Source organism: Genypterus blacodes, unplaced genomic scaffold (assembly GCF_046128005.1).
Source record: "Genypterus blacodes isolate CSIRO-AG114 ecotype Tasmania unplaced genomic scaffold, CSIRO-AGI_Gbla_v1 ptg000158l_1, whole genome shotgun sequence".
Taxonomy (NCBI): Eukaryota; Metazoa; Chordata; class Actinopteri; order Ophidiiformes; family Ophidiidae; genus Genypterus; species Genypterus blacodes.
The window spans coordinates 1642501-1660000 of NW_027466959.1; the positions used below are offsets into that span (position 1 = coordinate 1642501).

The 17500-nt window shown below is 43.6% G+C and overlaps 6 protein-coding genes and 1 long non-coding RNA gene across 8 annotated transcripts in view; 3 read left to right on the forward strand and 4 right to left on the reverse strand.

The window, feature by feature from the left end:
- The window catches only part of recql (RecQ helicase-like), a 7405-nt gene extending 6410 nt beyond the window's left edge, over positions 1 to 995 (forward strand). Inside the window, exon 15 of the mRNA XM_076167345.1 lies at positions 1 to 995. This exon is cut by the window's left edge and continues 796 nt beyond it. The gene's annotated coding sequence lies outside the window, so the exon portion shown is untranslated.
- A 704-nt stretch (positions 996 to 1699) lies between these two features.
- On the reverse strand, positions 1700 to 5144 carry tmbim4 (transmembrane BAX inhibitor motif containing 4). Its single transcript, XM_076167512.1, has 7 exons — positions 4602 to 5144; positions 3929 to 4037; positions 3684 to 3789; positions 3463 to 3496; positions 3261 to 3378; positions 2689 to 2734; positions 1700 to 2570 (listed from the first exon to the last, which is right to left on the reverse strand). Exons 1-7 carry the CDS (start codon positions 4690 to 4692, stop codon positions 2364 to 2366), a joined length of 711 nt encoding a protein of 236 aa, XP_076023627.1. The 5' UTR covers positions 4693 to 5144; the 3' UTR covers positions 1700 to 2363.
- Positions 5145 to 5627: 483 nt separating this feature from the next.
- On the forward strand, positions 5628 to 8352 carry LOC143013822 (beta-2-microglobulin-like). The gene is made up of 4 exons (XM_076167513.1): positions 5628 to 5788; positions 6597 to 6869; positions 7086 to 7120; positions 7261 to 8352. Exons 1-3 carry the CDS (start codon positions 5725 to 5727, stop codon positions 7097 to 7099), a joined length of 351 nt encoding a protein of 116 aa, XP_076023628.1. The 5' UTR covers positions 5628 to 5724; the 3' UTR covers positions 7100 to 7120; positions 7261 to 8352.
- Positions 6630 to 7055, reverse strand: LOC143013825 (uncharacterized). The gene is made up of 2 exons (XR_012965222.1): positions 6988 to 7055; positions 6630 to 6949 (listed from the first exon to the last, which is right to left on the reverse strand). It is a non-coding gene; the product is annotated as an uncharacterized LOC143013825 (long non-coding RNA).
- Positions 8353 to 9259: 907 nt separating the features above from the next.
- Positions 9260 to 10613, forward strand: LOC143013824 (beta-2-microglobulin-like). 2 transcript variants are annotated; one of them, XM_076167516.1, is made up of 4 exons: positions 9260 to 9397; positions 9611 to 9883; positions 9972 to 10008; positions 10099 to 10613. In XM_076167516.1, exons 1-3 carry the CDS (start codon positions 9334 to 9336, stop codon positions 9983 to 9985), a joined length of 351 nt encoding a protein of 116 aa, XP_076023631.1. In that variant the 5' UTR covers positions 9260 to 9333; the 3' UTR covers positions 9986 to 10008; positions 10099 to 10613. The 2 variants fall into 2 exon arrangements, with proteins under 2 accessions (XP_076023631.1, XP_076023630.1); XM_076167515.1 differs by having other exon boundaries at positions 9972 to 10004.
- An 815-nt stretch (positions 10614 to 11428) lies between these two features.
- On the reverse strand, positions 11429 to 13789 carry LOC143013823 (beta-2-microglobulin-like). The gene is made up of 4 exons (XM_076167514.1): positions 13635 to 13789; positions 12546 to 12818; positions 12295 to 12329; positions 11429 to 12153 (listed from the first exon to the last, which is right to left on the reverse strand). The coding sequence occupies exons 1-3, from the start codon at positions 13696 to 13698 to the stop codon at positions 12316 to 12318; spliced, it is 351 nt and encodes a 116-aa protein (XP_076023629.1). The 5' UTR covers positions 13699 to 13789; the 3' UTR covers positions 11429 to 12153; positions 12295 to 12315.
- Positions 13790 to 15235: 1446 nt separating this feature from the next.
- LOC143013819 (PR domain zinc finger protein 12-like) overlaps positions 15236 to 17500 on the reverse strand; it is a 3963-nt gene continuing 1698 nt past the window's right edge. The window contains exons 3-6 of the mRNA XM_076167510.1: positions 17374 to 17498; positions 16358 to 16513; positions 15976 to 16090; positions 15236 to 15797 (exon numbers count right to left, since the gene is read on the reverse strand). Of these exons, the coding sequence (XP_076023625.1) occupies positions 15295 to 15797; positions 15976 to 16090; positions 16358 to 16513; positions 17374 to 17498 (899 nt within the window). The 3' untranslated portion in view covers positions 15236 to 15294. The remainder of the gene's footprint in view (positions 15798 to 15975; positions 16091 to 16357; positions 16514 to 17373; positions 17499 to 17500) is intronic.

Consider the following 17500-nt stretch of genomic DNA (forward strand, 5'->3'; position numbering starts at 1 on the left):
GTCGCAGTCTAAAGACCACACAATGTAACATTAGGTTGGCGTCTTGGATGTTCAGGCTCTGGGCTGGTTTAGGTAGAGAACATACAGGTCTGATCTTCAGGCTGCTCATGATCACACTCTGTGGTCTTCTCTGTGTCCTCCTCTCCTCCTCTTGACCAGAGGTTTTGCTCGGCAGCCAGGAGACCTTTCCTGTCTTTTTATGAGGTCAACAAGTGGTCAAACCTTTTTTTTTTGAAGATATTTTTCTTTCCAAGCTCAACCTCAGACAGAAGTGATTCCCTTTCCGCAGAAAGCAGACTTCTTTCGTTCTTCTTACCGTCTGTGTGCCAATCATCCTGAACACACTGATGTCCTGGGTCACGTTGGTCTAACTTGTTACTCTTGGAATAATTGAAATTTGTTGTTAAAGTTCTGAATGTTGTATTTTTTTGTTGGCAGTTATAAAGAAAATGTTTCTCAACTCTGCACTTCATCATGAATGAAGAGTTAAGGCATATATTACAGAGAATATGAATATAGACTCCCTCTGCAGGTTGGTCCAGGTGAGGTAGAGATGAGATGTTAAACGTTTCCCACCTGGGATTCCAGAACATGATGCCATCATTCAACCATCATGTCCCGACATGTTGCTGCTCCCTTCCCCCAGACTGCATCAGGCCGGTATGAAGTATAACAGATTTTGTAAAAAAAAAAAAAAGTTGACATTTATTCAGGTTCTGTTTTCCAAGTTTTCCATCAATTTCAGCCGATTTCATGACACCAATTGTACAGACGTTGCACTCCTTTATAAATATGTTTTGTGCTAAAAGCTTTTGTAAACAAGACTGAACCACAATGTCATTTTTGGTTAAATGTCAAATGTACAAAATGTCTCCAAATGAACTTTTCTTAAGATTTGTTCCTGAATCATTTTGTTTCCTGCTGCCTTTGGTTTCCCTGCAGTAGCTGCTTGTGGACTTTAAATGATTAAAGTCGGCGCTTTGATGAAGTTCCAACATTGGTCTGATACCTGGGGAAGAGTATTGAAAATAAAAACAGAAGAACATTAAGTTAAAGAAGGCTAAGCTTTCATCTTAATGCCAGACATTGGAATTTGACCAATCTTCACTAATCCTTTTTTGGGCGGGCGGGCGGGCGGGCTTATGATCTCTTTAAAGGCTGCAGTGCATTCAGCCTCCATCTTTCTCCAAAGGCCACACATCTATGAAGCAATCTGTCTTTGATTGTCCCTGATTTCTGGCGTTCTGGTGTGTCAGCACAACCCCCTTCTTAAATCAGTAAGTGGGTGGACAATAGATGAATAATGAATCCCTGCTTACAGCCACAGAGCTCCAGGAGGGACTGAAGGGACGAGAGATCTGTGTGTTCCCTCCACTGAGCTATGGACGACCTTTCTGTGGGTCTGTTGCAAATTCTGTCCTCCGACACGTCACCTGCATACGACACTGAGGAGTAGCACCAACTACCAGGACACTCTGTGTGTGTGTGTGTGTGTGTGTGTGTGTGTGTGTGTGTGTGTGTGTGTGTGTGTGTGTGTGTGTGTGTGTGTGTGTGTGTGTGTGTGTGTGTGTGTGTGTGTGTGTGTCTAGCTACTACCAGGGTGTGTATTTCTTCCATTTATCTGGCAATCTAATGTAAATATGTGTGTGACTTCAGTTCTCTGTACTTCACTCATACATCAGAAGAAACAAACCATCTCCCTTCTTTTCTCAATGTGGAGATATTTATTCCTGGATTCAAAACAAAACATTACAGCATTTGAGGAGCACAAATGTAAGGAATCACATCAAGAACATCACACAGTTACTTGGTTGAAGATGGTAAACACACGGCAGACATGAGATCAAAGCAAAGCATCACACCTGTAGTTAGAACATCCTCCTTTAAGAAAAGAATCATTTTACATAAAGATTGACACATAAGCTTGAGATTCATTCATTAAGACAATAAGTTACCATTGATTTAAATACTTAATATTCCCAACATTGCCACATTTTCAGGCCAAACTGCTGCTAGAACATTTACACCATGATAATGTGTCACTAAGAGATAAACACCAGTTTGCAGTTAAATGATGGAATGTTTGGGCTGAGAGTTTCCTTCTCATCAACACAATTTCAGATCCCCTCCTGTCCCCAGCTTACACAGACACGGATACACGAATGAAGTACAGGACAAATATCTCAGAAACAAAACAGAAGAGCGAGAATCTTTTCAGCAGAATCAGCAGCAACGCTATAGAAATCTTGTAAGCATCAGAGCCAAAACACAAGAAAAGTGCAATATCCCATAAAGGTCAAGACAGAATTCACAAAGCACAGACACGGCTCATTGTTACACACATCTATGACTGATGGAGGCCTTCAGTGCTTCTTCATGGAGTCCAGGATGCGCAGGATGTGCAGGAACAGGTTGACAATGTCCAGGTAGAGGTTGATGGAGGCCAGGATGTGCTCCTCAGGAGAGAGTTGCTTCATCAGCAGGTGCGTGTCGAAGATGATGAAGCCGCAGAAGACCAGAGCGCCGGCTCCAGACAGGACCAGCTCTGTGGTGTCACTGTTGAAGAAGAGCTGCAGAGACAAGCGCGGTGCGTTCAGGCTCACATCTTACTACAGAGACATTTCTGCTTCAGTCTGAGGATCCCACAGCTTCACACAGCTTCACACAGCTTCACACAGCTTCACTCACCTTCAAGAAGCCTGCGATGATCAGGATCCACAGGCAGGCAAACAGTCTGGAAGGCACAAAGAAGCACAACACACGACAGTTACATGTTTATACAAGAGACAGTCTACATGGGCGGAGAGGGGGGAAGTGTGTGAAAGATAAGTCAACTAACTTAGACCAAAATTCTCTATTGTTTCTGCATGAAGGAGCTTCATTCCCTCTCCTTCAATAGAAAAGTGGTTGTTGAGCTTTAAAGTGATTTCCATGTTTTTGTCGCCTGAGTCACTGACATCTTTATTTCACGTTGGATCATCCTGGAGATCTTTGCATTCACTTGCCAGATCTCTTAGCATTTGATTGGACCCTTATAGATCCTGCTTGGTTCGGTGGTTGAGGGTGAGATCATTGTAATCTGACTCTTACCTCCTCAGTACTCGGCTTTATTGAGAGTTCTCTTACTTTTATCCAGGTTAATGTGTTCTTCCTCTTACTGAGAATGTTCCGACACTGAAGCCAAACTTGATGAAACACATATAAGTCAAGAGCTGTTCTTGCTCCCTCTCACAGAGCAGCTCACAGAGCGACTGCCTCACCCTGCTCCCAGTTTGCTGAAGTCCCTCTTGGACTGGAAGGTGTAGGCGGTGAGTCCCACAAACACAGCACAGGTGAGGCAGAAGGCCTGCAGCACCGTGGAGTACTCATAGAAGGTCACTGTGGAGACAAACACACACTGAGGTCAGCACCGCCCGGCCACAGGAGGAAAGGCTGCAATCTGAGGGAAACCATGACACCTACCTGCTGTCGCCACGGAAACAGCCTCCAGTAGAGTCTGCAACACATTAGAACACTAGTAAGTACACACACACACACACACACACACACACACACAATCTAAACGTAACCCTCATGCCACTCCCATGTCACCCTTACATCACTCTCCTGTCACTCTCCTGTCACTCTCATTCATGTCACTCTCCTGTCACTCTCTTTTACATGCGTCTTGCACTTGCACTTACGAATGTGAGCAGGAGGTAGAGGTTCACTGGGTGCTGCCGTCTGTAGACAGCCAAGGCCAAGAGCACGAGCAGGGAGCCTAAGGCCGAGCCCAGAACCACCACAGGGCTGAGACCAGACAGAGAGAGAGACAGACCACATTACATCATCACGTCACAGCGACAGGCTTACGGCATAATGCAGATCTAGGGGCGGTCAGATTGCAGGCTAGGTTGAGGTTTAAAGGTCGCAGGTGTGTGTTGGTCACCTGGCGTGTATGAAGTCTTTGATGGTGGGTGAGAACATGCAGACGGCAGAGGTTGCCGTGGTGATGATGATCTGCACTGTGAGGAGGCTGTAGACTTTACGCAGGAAATCTGTGGAGACAAACACACACGAATCAACTCATCACTTTACTAGAATCAACAAACAATTAAACCAAACTGTAATAGTTTAAGGAGAATGTCCAAATGGCGTGAGGATAAAGTCTGGATGTTTCAAAAAGAAAAGACAACTCAATAAATAATAAAAATATTAATAATAAAACAATGGAGTTGAATCTGTTATCTTTGATTTCTCAGTACGTTACATTTTTATAACATTTAATTTCCTCTAATATTACGACTAAATACTCCGTTGTTGTTGTTGTTGTTGTTGTTGTTGTTGTTGTTGTTTACTGACAGTTCGTGTTTTTAGCTTTAACTGCTTTAGCTTCGTTAGCTCTAAGTACCCATAAAGGTTCCCTACTGTGTTTTAATGTATTCTTTTAGCTAACAGCACTGCGGTCCAAATATGATACAACGTGGTACGAGTGAAATACGAGTTTAGTTCTGTCCAGATGGAAAGAGTCCGTGTTGACAGCCATTAGCAGAGAGCTAAACTAGCGCTGTCAAAGAATCCGCGGTGTGATTGTTCGGATTAAAGGTTTGTATCTGATTTACCCATCCGGATCTGCACGCTGGCTGTGGCGACGTTGGTGCCATAGTTGAAGTCATCTTCGATTGATGATCGGGGGTATTTTTCACTGCTCATCTTGATAAATGGATCCACAGACACGAAGCAGAAGCGACTTCCCTATGCGTCATTAATCTGCTGCTTCTTCTTCTTCTTGATATTTATTGGCGGTTTGCAGAAAACGTATTGGTCCACTGTCGCCACCAACTGGTCTAGAGTGTGAATCACAACATCTCAATAATAATGTCTTTTCTATCTACGTCTTCTTTCTTCCTCACACTTCTCTCTCACAGTGAACCCTAACATGCTTCACAGTTTCTTCTTATCCACAGAGTTCAGATCTGCCTCTACCATGTTTCCTGTTTTTATGGAAAGTTTAATCATTTAATCTTTTACGTCCAAATCTTAATCTTGAAATGATGGTTTCATCTCTCCTGTTTCTACCTACACACCTAATGTACTGCGCTTTCCTCTGAACTCTGTAAAACCATCGCCCTGTCCTCCCTTCCACCCTCCTCCTCTTCTGTGTGTCTGTGTGTACGTGCGTGTGCGCCCTGAACTAAACCTGAGTTGGCTATTCGAAGGAGACTGTTCTTTCTGTTTATAGGTTCATTCTTAGTTTTTCCATATTACAAGGTGATATTATGTCAGAGCTTAACTTTGTTTCTCCATCTCTCTCTCGCTCTACACCTCACACCTCTGACTACATGTCCTAATCTCAAGAGCTTCCATTCCAGCCATTCTTATTCCAAATTAAGCGTCCAGTATGCGTGTGAAGATTTATTACAGTGGACAAACAGGAGCTTTTCAATTCAGTCATTGGCCTGCGTAATGACATAATTGTGTTATTTTAAAATGCATTTCTGTAGTTTGTGTTCGGATCAAAGGAATCATTCGGTTAGGGGGAATGTTTCTTTCTCCTGGGACTTTCCTCGCCAAACCTATCTACTTCTATTTGACCTAGCAACAGTGAACAGAATTAAATGATTGGCTGTGCCGGTGTTGTGGGCGAGGCCCGCTGCCTGTATAAGTCAACTCGCCAAACTACTTTCACTTTAGTTCACCGCCGACATCTTAAGCGCGTCCATCCAGCAACTACGACACAACAAAATGAAGCTCGCCATTACCCTGCTGGGCCTGGCAGCACTTTACTGCTCCGTGGAGCCCAAAACAAGTAAGTATATATTTATATTAAACACCTTATTCCTTTGATTTGATTAAATAATGCTCGCGTCAAAACAGCTTTTCTTTGTCTGAAATAATAAGATAACACACATTAATGAAGGCAGTTTTATGTTTACAGCCTTCATATAGAAAACAATCTTCTGTTTTTGCGAGAGATTTAACACATTTAATACCTGGAATTCCCCGAAGTCATTAGAATCTAGTTTCTATTTCCTGTAATATCTGCATTGCAACAGCGCCACCCACTGGCTTCTTTCAGTACGACCATTACTGAGCACAGCAAAGGGACGACAACAGTTTTTACTGCGTTGTAATAGTTAAAGATGAGAATTAACTTTATACCTGTATTATAAACAAAGAAAGAGTACAGAAGAAACTTTAAATAGAAGAATATAATAGATACATATTTCACTTTTCACTTTTTTACATGATGTTGACTTTGATACAGATTGTTTCTGTTGTTGTGAACTCGTCGTCGTTAATATTTCAGATTTGATGCTGTTTGAATTCACTCAGTTATTTGTTATTGTGCTGATATAAAATGTAAAACTCTGTAAATATAGATAAACACACTATGATCGTTTTGAGATGAAATTGGTGAAATTGTTTTCGTTGGTAATGAGCGAACGAAACAAATGTAAGAACCATGATGCATCTGTAGTGAGTCAGAGTTGTTTGTTAGTCAGGAATATTGGATTGAAGTCTTTGTCCTTTCGGTTTTAAAATGGTGGAATTCCCCTCCAGTTTCCTGGTTGTTGTGGCCATGCCAACATGTTGTCTCCTCCCCTCTCCTGCAGCTGCGCCCGTGGTTGCGGTGTACAGTCAAGGCCCAGGTGCGTTCAACGAAGCCAACACCCTGATCTGCCACGTGAGCGGCTTCCACCCTCCAGACATCACCATCCAGCTGATGAATGGCGAGAAGGAGATCTTTCCAGCCAATCAGACCGACCTGGCCTTTGGGAGGGACTGGCACTTCTACCTGACCAAGAACGCAAACTTCACACCCCAGGACGGAGAGAAGTACACCTGCAAGGTCACACACGGAAAGGAGACCAAGTCCTACGCCTGGGGTGAGATATGAGACTCAACACACAGAAGAAGACAGAGCTGACATTAGCACAGACACACACACACAGAGATACTGTGTGTACTTGTTGTTTGAATAAGAAGCAATCATTTTATTGTGACGGCAAATATGAGGCTCAGCCGGTCAGGCAGCTTTGTGCCGCCTGTGATTAAAGCCAGAGGAGAGGGAAGAGATGACTGACACTTTCCTTTTCTTACAGAGTCAAACATGTAACTGGATGCAGAGTTCAGCCTCGTGAGTTCACCTCAGCACTCTACCTCATATTGTTACAACTGTTAGTGTCCACAAATCTAATGTCACAGGAAGTTTAGGTGTGATATCTAAGTGACCTCTCTCTCTCTCCCTCTCTCCCCCCCCCCTCTCTCTCCCTGTAGGGTGATTGACTTTATTTTGACCCTCAGCGCTGCAGCAACTCCAATCAAACCCCTCCATCACAATCCCTTCAGTTTCTCAGAGGAGTGTACGTCACTTTTCCCCTGAGCTCTTTGTAAATGTCTCACTCTCTCTCTTATGGCAGAATGCAGAGCTGCAGATTGTTTAGTCAGCTGTAAATTAGTAACGTGTGTGTGTGTGAGATGATTTAGCACTGATCCTGTTGTTTGGTGATGGATGTTAAGTTAAAGCAATAAAACAGGACTTCTCTTATAATCACTGAAGCTTAGAGAGGAAATGTCATCAGTTTATGTTTTGGTTGTTTCTTCTTTTCTTGGCTCGGCTTCATCATGTGACCTAAAATAACAGCAAAAAAAACAGCAGAAATCAAACACAAATTTGTCACCAGGTCCAGTGTGGAAACAGGAAGTTGGCTGCCCCAGATTGTGGCGCTGCAGTAAAGAAACCGCTGAGCTCCTGTAGCTCAGACACCCCGACCATAAGGACCCTTCATTGGCCGCACCTTCCAGGTGGCGTCGGCTGCGAATGAACTGACGGACCCGTGAAGCAGCTCAGGCCTGAACCACAGGCTCCTCTGCTGGCAGGGCGGCCATGAGGTCGCCCTGCCATCTCAGGAGACGGTGGTGTTGCGGCGTCTGTGCTGCTTCACGGGTCGCTTTAGTTTGTTCACAGCCTACGCCACCTTGAGTGTGCGTTCAATGCAGGTTCCAGCTTGTTGCAGGCTGTCTGTGCCAGAGGAGCTCAGAGGTCACGTTCTTATGTTTGTAAGCCACTCCTAGTTTCAAACGCATCAGCAATCACATTCCCACATGTTTATGAGTAGGGACCAGTAATGATCATGTGACCACGTTCTTTTAGTTCACACAGGAAGTCGTGTCACCGCTTCACTGTTTCCTGGAGTTTTTATTCAAGCTTTATTTTCTTGCCTTAAGTAGTGTGCTGTCTCCAGATGTTGTAATTGTTTGGCTTGATAATGTTTCTTTCTTTTGGGCCACATGTTTGCGATTACTTGTATAAACGTCTGTCTGAGGAAGTTTTCATTGTTTTTAAATAAATCTTGATGTCTTCCACCATTCAGTGAAGGGGCTCAATCTTTTTCTCATAAACTTTATCATCAACACAATAAGTGACATGGACATGAGGAAGTGCTGTGAGTCTGGAAGGAAACATTGAAGCTAACACTCCAGTCGCTGCACAGTTCTTTCACTAAAGATAGACATTTAGTAGATTGTTTCATACACAGGGGAAGAAAAATAAACAAACAAATAATAATAATAATAATAATAATGAGAGCCCAGATGTGTGATACAAACGTGAATCAGCTGCAAATGTAAACAAGGTAGCAGGTAAAGCTAGTTATGTTCACATGACAGTTTAACGCTGTTAGTAATGATAGTAATAGTTAGCAATAATAATCAAGGCCGGGGGTTTTCTGGGCGGATCACAGAGACGAATGGATAATGAGTCATACCTCAGATCTCTGCACCCATGGTTGCGTTTTGCGGAAAAGAAAAAGCGAGTTATTTTGTATTAAGACATGACGTCAACCTATTCAATGACTGTTCTAACATAAGGCGGATGAATTCACTTCTTCTGCCCACTTAAGGTCATATTGAAGGCGTCTTTCAAGTTTAGATCTGATTTGTTTTGAACTTTGACGTATTCACTTTTTGAACGTTACATCCTGTTGGGAGAGAATAAAGTCAAAGCGTCGCCATCTAATCATCCTCAGCTGTAAACAACACGCAGAGTCATAAGTAATATCAGTAATACGGGTTTTTAATAGAATTAAGACGACAATATACCTTCCTGTGTGTGTGTTTGTACCACAGGGTGAAACTGCGCAACACGGCAACATGTTGGGAAAACATCTGCCGAGCAACAGCGTGTCTCGATTTTTGTGATTGGTGGAGAGCACCAGAGCAGCAGGGGGGCGGGGCTTTCCGTCGTCGCTCACTTACTTTCGTTTTTACCCGTCGAAACTTGTGTCAGTCCTGTTTTTTGAACGAATACAAAACATATTTTCACCGACACACGGCTCTTCTGAACGCGAAATGGGGAGAATTTGTATTTTCTCGTTCCTCTTCGCAGTCATGGCGACCGCTATGGCCAAAGATTGTGAGTAATTGTCTTGTTTTTGTACATTATACTTCCGTGTAATGGACCGCTCTCTGCTCATATCTGATCTTTGTGTTCGAAAACGTCCATAACACTCCTGTCGGTCAGGTTAATAATAATAATAGTAATAATTAAAACAGCAGTGTCGTAGCCATGTGTATGTTCATCTTCTTTATGTCTGAGGTGTTTTCCTTCTATGTGTATTTCTTTCAGCTTCCGCCAAGGTTCAGCTGTACAGCCGTGAGCCTGGGTTCTTTGAAATGAAAAACCACCTGGTCTGCCATGTGAGCGACTTCTACCCTCCAGAAATCAGCATCGAGCTGCTGAAAGGAGGAGAGAAGATCCCTGGAGCTCAGCAGACCGATCTGGCCTTTGAGAGTAACTGGCATTACCATCTGACCAAGACTGTGGCCTTCACCCCGAAGAAGGGAGAGCGGTACAGCTGCATGGTCACACACATGGGGCAGGCCAAGACCTACATGTGGGGTATGTATGTCTGTCTGACTGTCTCTCTCTCTCTCCAGCTGTCTTGTGTGTTTTATGGTCTCTGATTTATTTCTCTTCCCCCTCACAGAGCCTGATATGTAAGCTGCTCCCTGAGGCTCCTGTAGGTATATTATTGATTATCTTTATTTCTATAATATCAGTTTAATAATCAGATGTGTTTCTTTACTAACTTGTTGCGCAATTGCTTCCTGCAGGTGTGCTGTATATCATCCCTCTGCCTGCTGTCTATCATCCCTCTGTTTGCTGTGGTGGTGGATTTGTTTGTATGACAATTACATTCAAGCTCTTTTCAATTCTATACATGACCTCTGGGTTTGAAAACTTGTTTCCATCAAGAATGTTCTTTAAAGAGAGCGTCTCAAAAATGTTAAATCATCATTTTTGAAATTCTAGAATAGGATTTCAAAAATGATGATTGGAGCAATAATTTTCTAAAGTCAGATCAAATATTAATTTCAGTAATCAAATGTGATGAATGTTTATTTGTCATGCCTCGGTTCTCCAAACATATAAATGTGCTTGTGCTGGTCGTCAGGGAAACTCCAGGTTGACCAGTGCAATAAGCTTGACTCTGTGTCAGTCAAACTGTTATAACATAATGTCAATGTAAAAGTTTCAGTGTGTCTCCTGCAACTTTGATGTATCAGACAGAACTGCGATTTCAATTGTGTTGAAATGGAAACAATAATAAAGGTAAACATGTGATCAAGTTTGGTGGGACTGAAATAAAAGAAACAAGAGCAACAAATCAAGATTGACCACAAATTAGAGCAGGACAAAGAAAAGTGCACAGAGGAGAGGAAGCAGTGGTGAAGTGGAGAGAACAAACAACCTTCACCCTAAGATGTATGTTTCAATACATCATTCATAGAAATATAGAAATCAATCATTTAATGAATTATAGATCTGCTATATTTTTTTCTTTAAGTTAAATTAAAGGTTAAATTAAGATTTTTAAAGATTTAAATTTTGTTCTGTCTTCAACATCAGCATCAGATGACCAGAGGGGAGGAGCTTCTGTAAGTGAGTCAGTCAACCGGCCAGAGGCAGAAACCCTCTCACAGGTCACAGACGGTCCACTGATTTGGCTCCGTACAATTCAACCTGGACAATAAACAAATCCCGTTCATTAAATGTGGAAACAGTAAGTCCCTAAAAACGACTAGAATATCTGCAGAGAAGATATTCAGAGATGGATCAATGTTCACAATTGCCAATTTCTTTATTAGGTAACTTAAGCAGCCACTTACAATGAAATCAGTCAGTTAAGACAAAGCACAAAAGAACAACCGTTAACATAAACAAAAGGGTAAAAACAGGATTAGAACATACTTGGAGCAATGTGGAGAAGTGTGTAGATCATCATCTGAGATCATTTACCAGTGGCTCTGAAGTTACATATATGTGACAACAATCTGATACATGACAAATAACATGGAGATGAAGGAAGATTCTAGAAGAATAGATGAAACCATACGTTAGTAGTATAACAGAGGAGTGTTCTCTGGCCTCAGGTCACAGGTCACCTCTGTATAATCCCACTGGAAGTTCCTATTGCACACTCCGCCATTGGTGGAGGAGGAATCTCTCCTGCCTCTCCAGAGATTTCCTCCCTTTTTTTTCATAAATTAAGGTTTTCTCTGGAGTTTCCCTTCGTCTTCCTCGTGGCCTGTACAGCCCTTTATGTGATATTGGACAATAGAAATAAACTTGCCTTGGCTTATCAGCCCCCCTGGTGAGCCTTGGAGGAGGTAGTAAAGGGATATAAACAGAATCATCTACAGCAAGAGCAATAAACCCAGTTGAACCCACTACCTTCAGTCCAATCCACACCGGCCCTTTGATTCACCTTAGACAGCCGAGGTCATAAACCTAAAACCACATCAATAAGCCACGAAAACAAGAAACAACCAAAAGAATTAGATGTTTAATAATAATAACAGTATGACATTTCCTCTCTAAGCTTCAGTGATTATAAGAGAAGTCCTGTTTTATTGCTTTAACTTAACATCCATCACCAAACAACAGGACCAGTGCTAAATCATCTCACACACACACACGTTACTAATTTACAGCTGACTAAACAATCTGCAGCTCTGCATTCTGCCATAAGAGAGAGAGTGAGACATCTACAAAGAGCTCAGGGGAAAAGAGACGCGCACTCGTCTGAGAAACTGAAGGGATTGTGATGGAGGGGTTTGATTGGAGTTGCTGCAACAGCGCTGAAGGTCAAAATAAAGTCAATCACCCTACAGGGAGAGAGAGGGGGGGGGGGAGAGAGGGAGACAGAGAGAGGTCACTTAGATATCACACCTAAACTTCCTGTGACATTAGATTTGTGGACACTAACAGTTGTAACAATATGAGGTAGAGTGCTGAGGTGAACTCACGAGGCTGAACTCTGCATCCAGTTACATGTTTGACTCTGTAAGAAAAGGAAAGTGTCAGTCATCTCTTCCCTCTCCTCTGGCTTTAATCACAGGCGGCACAAAGCTGCCCGACCGGCTGAGCCTCATATTTGCCGTCACAATAAAATGATTGCTTCTTATTCAAACAACAAGTACACACAGTATCTCTGTGTGTGTGTGTCTGTGCTAATGTCAGCTCTGTCTTCTTCTGTGTGTTGAGTCTCATATCTCACCCCAGGCGTAGGACTTGGTCTTCGTTCCGTGTGTGACCTTGCAGGTGTACTTCTCTCCGTCCTGGGGTGTGAAGTTTGCGTTCCTGGTCAGGTAGAAGTGCCAGTCCCTCCCAAAGGCCAGGTCGGTCTGATTGGCTGGAAAGATCTCCTTCTCGCCATTCATCAGCTGGATGGTGATGTCTGGAGGGTGGAAGCCGCTCACGTGGCAGATCAGGGTGTTGGCTTCGTTGAACGCACCTGGGCCTTGACTGTACACCGCAACCACGGGCGCAGCTGCAGGAGAGGGGAGGAGACAACATGTTGGCATGGCCACAACAACCAGGAAACTGGAGGGGAATTCCACCATTTTAAAACCGAAAGGACAAAGACTTCAATCCAATATTCCTGACTAACAAACAACTCTGACTCACTACAGATGCATCATGGTTCTTACATTTGTTTCGTTCGCTCATTACCAACGAAAACAATTTCACCAATTTCATCTCAAAACGATCATAGTGTGTTTATCTATATTTACAGAGTTTTACATTTTATATCAGCACAATAACAAATAACTGAGTGAATTCAAACAGCATCAAATCTGAAATATTAACGACGACGAGTTCACAACAACAGAAACAATCTGTATCAAAGTCAACATCATGTAAAAAAGTGAAAAGTGAAATATGTATCTATTATATTCTTCTATTTAAAGTTTCTTCTGTACTCTTTCTTGGTTTATAATACAGGTGTAAAGTTTATTCTCATCTTTAACTATTACAACGCAGTAAAAACTGTTGTCGTCCCTTTGCTGTGCTCAGTAATGGTCGTACTGAAGGAAGCCAGTGGGGGCGCTGTTGCAATGCACTGAGTACAGTGATTACAGGAAATCGAAACTAGATTCTAATGACTTCGGGGAATTCCAGGTATTAAATGTGTTAATTCTCTCCTACAAACAGAAGATTGTTATCTATATGAAGGCTGTAAACATCAAACTGCCTTCATTAATCTGTGTCATCTTGTTATTTCAGACAAAGAAAAGCTGTTTTGACGCAAGCATTATTTAGTCAAATCAAAGGAATAAGGTGTTTAATATAAATATATACTTACTTGTTTTGGGCTCCACGGAGCAGTAAAGTGCTGCCAGGCCCAGCAGGGTAAAGGCGAGCTTCATTTTGTTGTGTCGTAGTTGCTGGATGGAGACAAGTAAGATGTCGGTGGTGAACTAAAGTGAAAGCAGTTTGGCGAGTTGAATAAAAACAGTCAGCAGGCCCCGCCCACAACACCGGCAAGACCTGTCACTCAAATGCAGAAACTTGTGGATGATAAAGTCAGAACAAAATAAACAATTCTTAATTAAACCTTACATTTACCTGGAAGGGGAAAAAAATATCAATAATTAAAAAAATAATAATTAATACCAATTAATATTTGATTAAAAGTACCTTTTTACTAATGTTTCTTCCATCAGTAAAATCTTTGTAGCGTGTCGCTGAAAAAATGCTTTGTGCTTGTTCAGGACTGACAAAAGCGAGGCCGAGTGAAAACAAAAGTAAATCTCCACCAATCACAAAACTGTTGAGAAACTGTTGCTCGGCAGATGTTTTCCCAACATGTTGCCGTGTTGCGCAGTTTTCACGTGATGGACACACAAAGAGGAAGTCATAATGTCGTCTTTATTCCATCTAAAAAACAAATAACTGCTACTACTCAGACTCTGCCCTGTTGTTTACAGCTGAGTTTTCACCTGATTAGGTGGAGACACTTTGACACTCACACTCTCACTCGCTCACTCACTCACTCGCTCACTCTCACACACACACACACACACACACACACACACACACACACACACCCACTTGCTCACACACACACTCGCCCGACCACTCACTCACTCACTCACTCTCTCACACACACACACACACACACACACACACACTCTGGGTTCATTCATTCGTTTTTCTTGTGAAGCTGAAGCCTTACCGTAAGCTATTCACAATAAAAGCATTTTAGAAGCAAATGGAGCAAAATGAGCGAGATGTGAGTAGAGGAGAGTTTAAAGGTCAGCTGATTCTTTATTAGTACATAGGCTGAAACATCAGACTTCATATAGGGAAACATGCATCATACATCAACATATAGAGATAAATATTCTGATAAACACATTTATCATATAGAGCTTATTTACACTGAGGCACAACAGCTTTTATTTTAAAAATCTGGCCACAGTTTGTTTATGTCTATGATAAACTCTCGTACATGTTCGTCTGAGGACCAGTCTGGGCTTCAAACCGCAGGTTGAACCACCAATAATAAATATTCAATATTTTAGCATTACAGGCTCCGCCCATTTCCACCTCAGTACAGTGCTCATGCTCATGTGTGTTAGCATTCATGCTAACTCTGTACCATGCAACTAATATCACGTAATAAGGGCTCATGCTAAGGTGTTAGCATGGAGCTAGCCTCACTGTTTAAAGAAGCCCACTGCGCCCCTCTGTGATCAACACACACACATTACAACCTTTGACGTGACGAGCGTTAGCATGCAAAGCAAAGTACCACATGATGACGTAATGATTTAAAAGTGTGACATCATGCAAAACCTCAAACATCGAAACTTTATTAATAAAGCAAATCACGGAACAGACAAAATCTGACCTGTCTGTCTGTCTGTCTGTCTGTCTGTCTGTCTGTCTGTCTGTCTGTCTGTCTGCCTGCCTGTCTGCCTGCCTGCCTGCCTGCCTGCCTGCCTGTCTGTGTGCCTGTCTCACAGCACCATGGTGGGTATATGGTGTATGAGTGAGGCGGGGTGTGGTACGGTGGTGAGTTGAGGGTGAGGAGGAGGAGAGTGAGCTCCATGCAGACCTCCTCCTCCTCCTCCTCCTGCTCCTCCTCCTCCCACCACCACCGATCCTGCTCCAGACGCTAAGGCCTCGGCGGATGGTCGGTGGCGGGCGCTCTTCTGATGCGCCCTCAGCCCGGCGAGCTGCGAGTAGGCGGACTGGCAGACGTGGCACTTGTAGGGTCGCTCTCCGGTGTGCAGACGCACGTGGTTCCTCAGCGTGGACGACTGGCTGAAGCGCCGGTTACAGAAACGACACACAAACGGTTTGTCCAGCGTGTGGATGCGCATGTGCGAGCGCAGGTTACTGCGAGAGTTAAAGCCGCGGTGACAGATGACGCAGCGCATGCGACCCACGCTGGAGGAGGAGGAGGAGGAGGAGGAAGAGGAGGAGGAAGAGGACGAGCCGTCACAGGGGTGAAACTCATCTGTGAGGAGGAGGAGAGAGAGACAGAGAGAGAGAGAGAGAGACAGAGGGACAGAAAGACAGGTATCAGGAGGAGTAAAAAGATCTGCAAGTCAGACAGACGGACAGGAGGGCAGACAGTTCTGCTTCACCTTTTGCTTTATGGATCAGTTACAGAGATCAATAATCATGTCTCTTACCCGTCTTGGTCTTCTTGTTCTGTTCTTCGTCTATTCCAGGAACTCCAGGGATTCCAAGGAAGGTGTTATGAGAGTTTCCATACCAGACCAGCAGCTCCTGATCAGGAGGGATCGTCTGAGGACCACAGTCAGAAGGCCAAAAGGTCAGAGGGGCAAAGGGTCAAGTGGTCAAGTGGTCAAAGGGTCAAGGGGTCAAAGGTCAGAAGGTCCGGCCGCTCTCTCTCTGTAGCAGCTTCCAGCCAGCAGAGGGCGACACAAGCCTGAACAAATACTGAGACTGTGCTGAGCCCGGCAGGCAGACAGACAGATGGACAGAAAGGCAGACAGGCAGGCAGACACGCAGTGAGACAGACAGTGGGCGGTGTGTGGTGCGTTCACTGACCTCCACAGCTTTGTAAAAGATGCTGCTTCCGATCTGAACGACCTCCAGGTTCTGCTCCTGCTCATTCCTCGCACACTTGATGTATGTCATCCAGCTCCTCTGGTCCTCCTGACTCGCATCCACAAAGTACCGCACCGAGCCATCCTCGTTAAACACCTGAGAGACAGACGCCATCTTATATCTGATACTGTACGTCAAAGGATGAGGAGCGACAGGATGAAGGAGTGACAGGATGAAGGACACTCCTTCATCCTGGACCTCATGTTTTGTTCTTCTGACCAAGGAAAACATCAGGATCATTTTCTGTTCGTGCTTCACTTTATCTCCTCCACCATCACAGATTGGCCTCAAATCTGGTAAAGTTACACAAGTGCCTCACCACTTCAGCCTTCAGCCTGAACAAAAACACTTTAAGGGGAGATATAAATGAACGCCTACGAAGCGGACATAAACAAAGAGCATAACCCAGACTGTCCACTGAGCGGCGCTGTAGCACCGGACAAGGACTGGGATAGTTAGAGAGCAGAGAGGCAGAGCGGTAACCAGAGCTGCAGGTCTGCTCTCCTCTGGACCAGGCTGTTAGAAACCAGCAGAACTTCCCCAGTAAAGGTCAAAGGTCACATGGACACAAACACTGACATGAAAGAACTAAACACCTAAAGGAAACTTCCTGTAACACATCTGAGCTGAAGTTAGGACACTGATACATGTTTGGAGAGTTTCACTTTAGTTTCTGCTGATAAATCAAGACCGACTGAACCATCTTCACTCAGAATGTTCCAGATTTATGACTGCAGCTCTGCTGATACACACCAGGTATTATATGAGATACTGACTGGCAGAATGAGCTCAATCGAACAAAAAATATGTGGACAATGTGAAAGTGTCATCAAAGACATAGAGACACAGAGACAGAAAATAAAAACTGGACAAACATCAAACTCTATTTTGTATGACTGACAGCGTTCAGGACATGAAGCGTGGATCATTATTATATAAGCCGTTGTCTTGGTTACCTCCCACATCAGGTTGTTGTTCTTGTACAGGTCGACGTGTTCAGGTGAGACAAGTCGTCCGGTGAATGGACCCATTTCTGTCCCCGCCTTGATCCATGTCTTAGAGAAGATACCCAGACCCTCACCT

Coding starts and splice junctions, on each gene's coding strand:
- tmbim4 (XM_076167512.1), bottom strand. CDS start 4,692: ATGAGCAGTGAAAAATACCCCCGATCATCAATCGAAGATGACTTCAAC. Junction 3,497..3,683: donor TCTACCTCCTGCTCACATTC/GTAAGTGCAAGT, acceptor AATGTGTTGCAG/ACTCTACTGGAGGCTGTTTC. Junction 3,379..3,462: donor TGTTTCCGTGGCGACAGCAG/GTAGGTGTCATG, acceptor TTGTCTCCACAG/TGACCTTCTATGAGTACTCC.
- LOC143013822 (XM_076167513.1), top strand. CDS start 5,725: ATGAAGCTCGCCATTACCCTGCTGGGCCTGGCAGCACTTTACTGCTCC. Junction 5,789..6,596: donor CTCCGTGGAGCCCAAAACAA/GTAAGTATATAT, acceptor CCTCTCCTGCAG/CTGCGCCCGTGGTTGCGGTG.
- LOC143013824 (XM_076167516.1), top strand. CDS start 9,334: ATGGGGAGAATTTGTATTTTCTCGTTCCTCTTCGCAGTCATGGCGACC. Junction 9,398..9,610: donor GACCGCTATGGCCAAAGATT/GTGAGTAATTGT, acceptor TATTTCTTTCAG/CTTCCGCCAAGGTTCAGCTG.
- LOC143013823 (XM_076167514.1), bottom strand. CDS start 13,698: ATGAAGCTCGCCTTTACCCTGCTGGGCCTGGCAGCACTTTACTGCTCC. Junction 12,819..13,634: donor CTCCGTGGAGCCCAAAACAA/GTAAGTATATAT, acceptor CCTCTCCTGCAG/CTGCGCCCGTGGTTGCGGTG.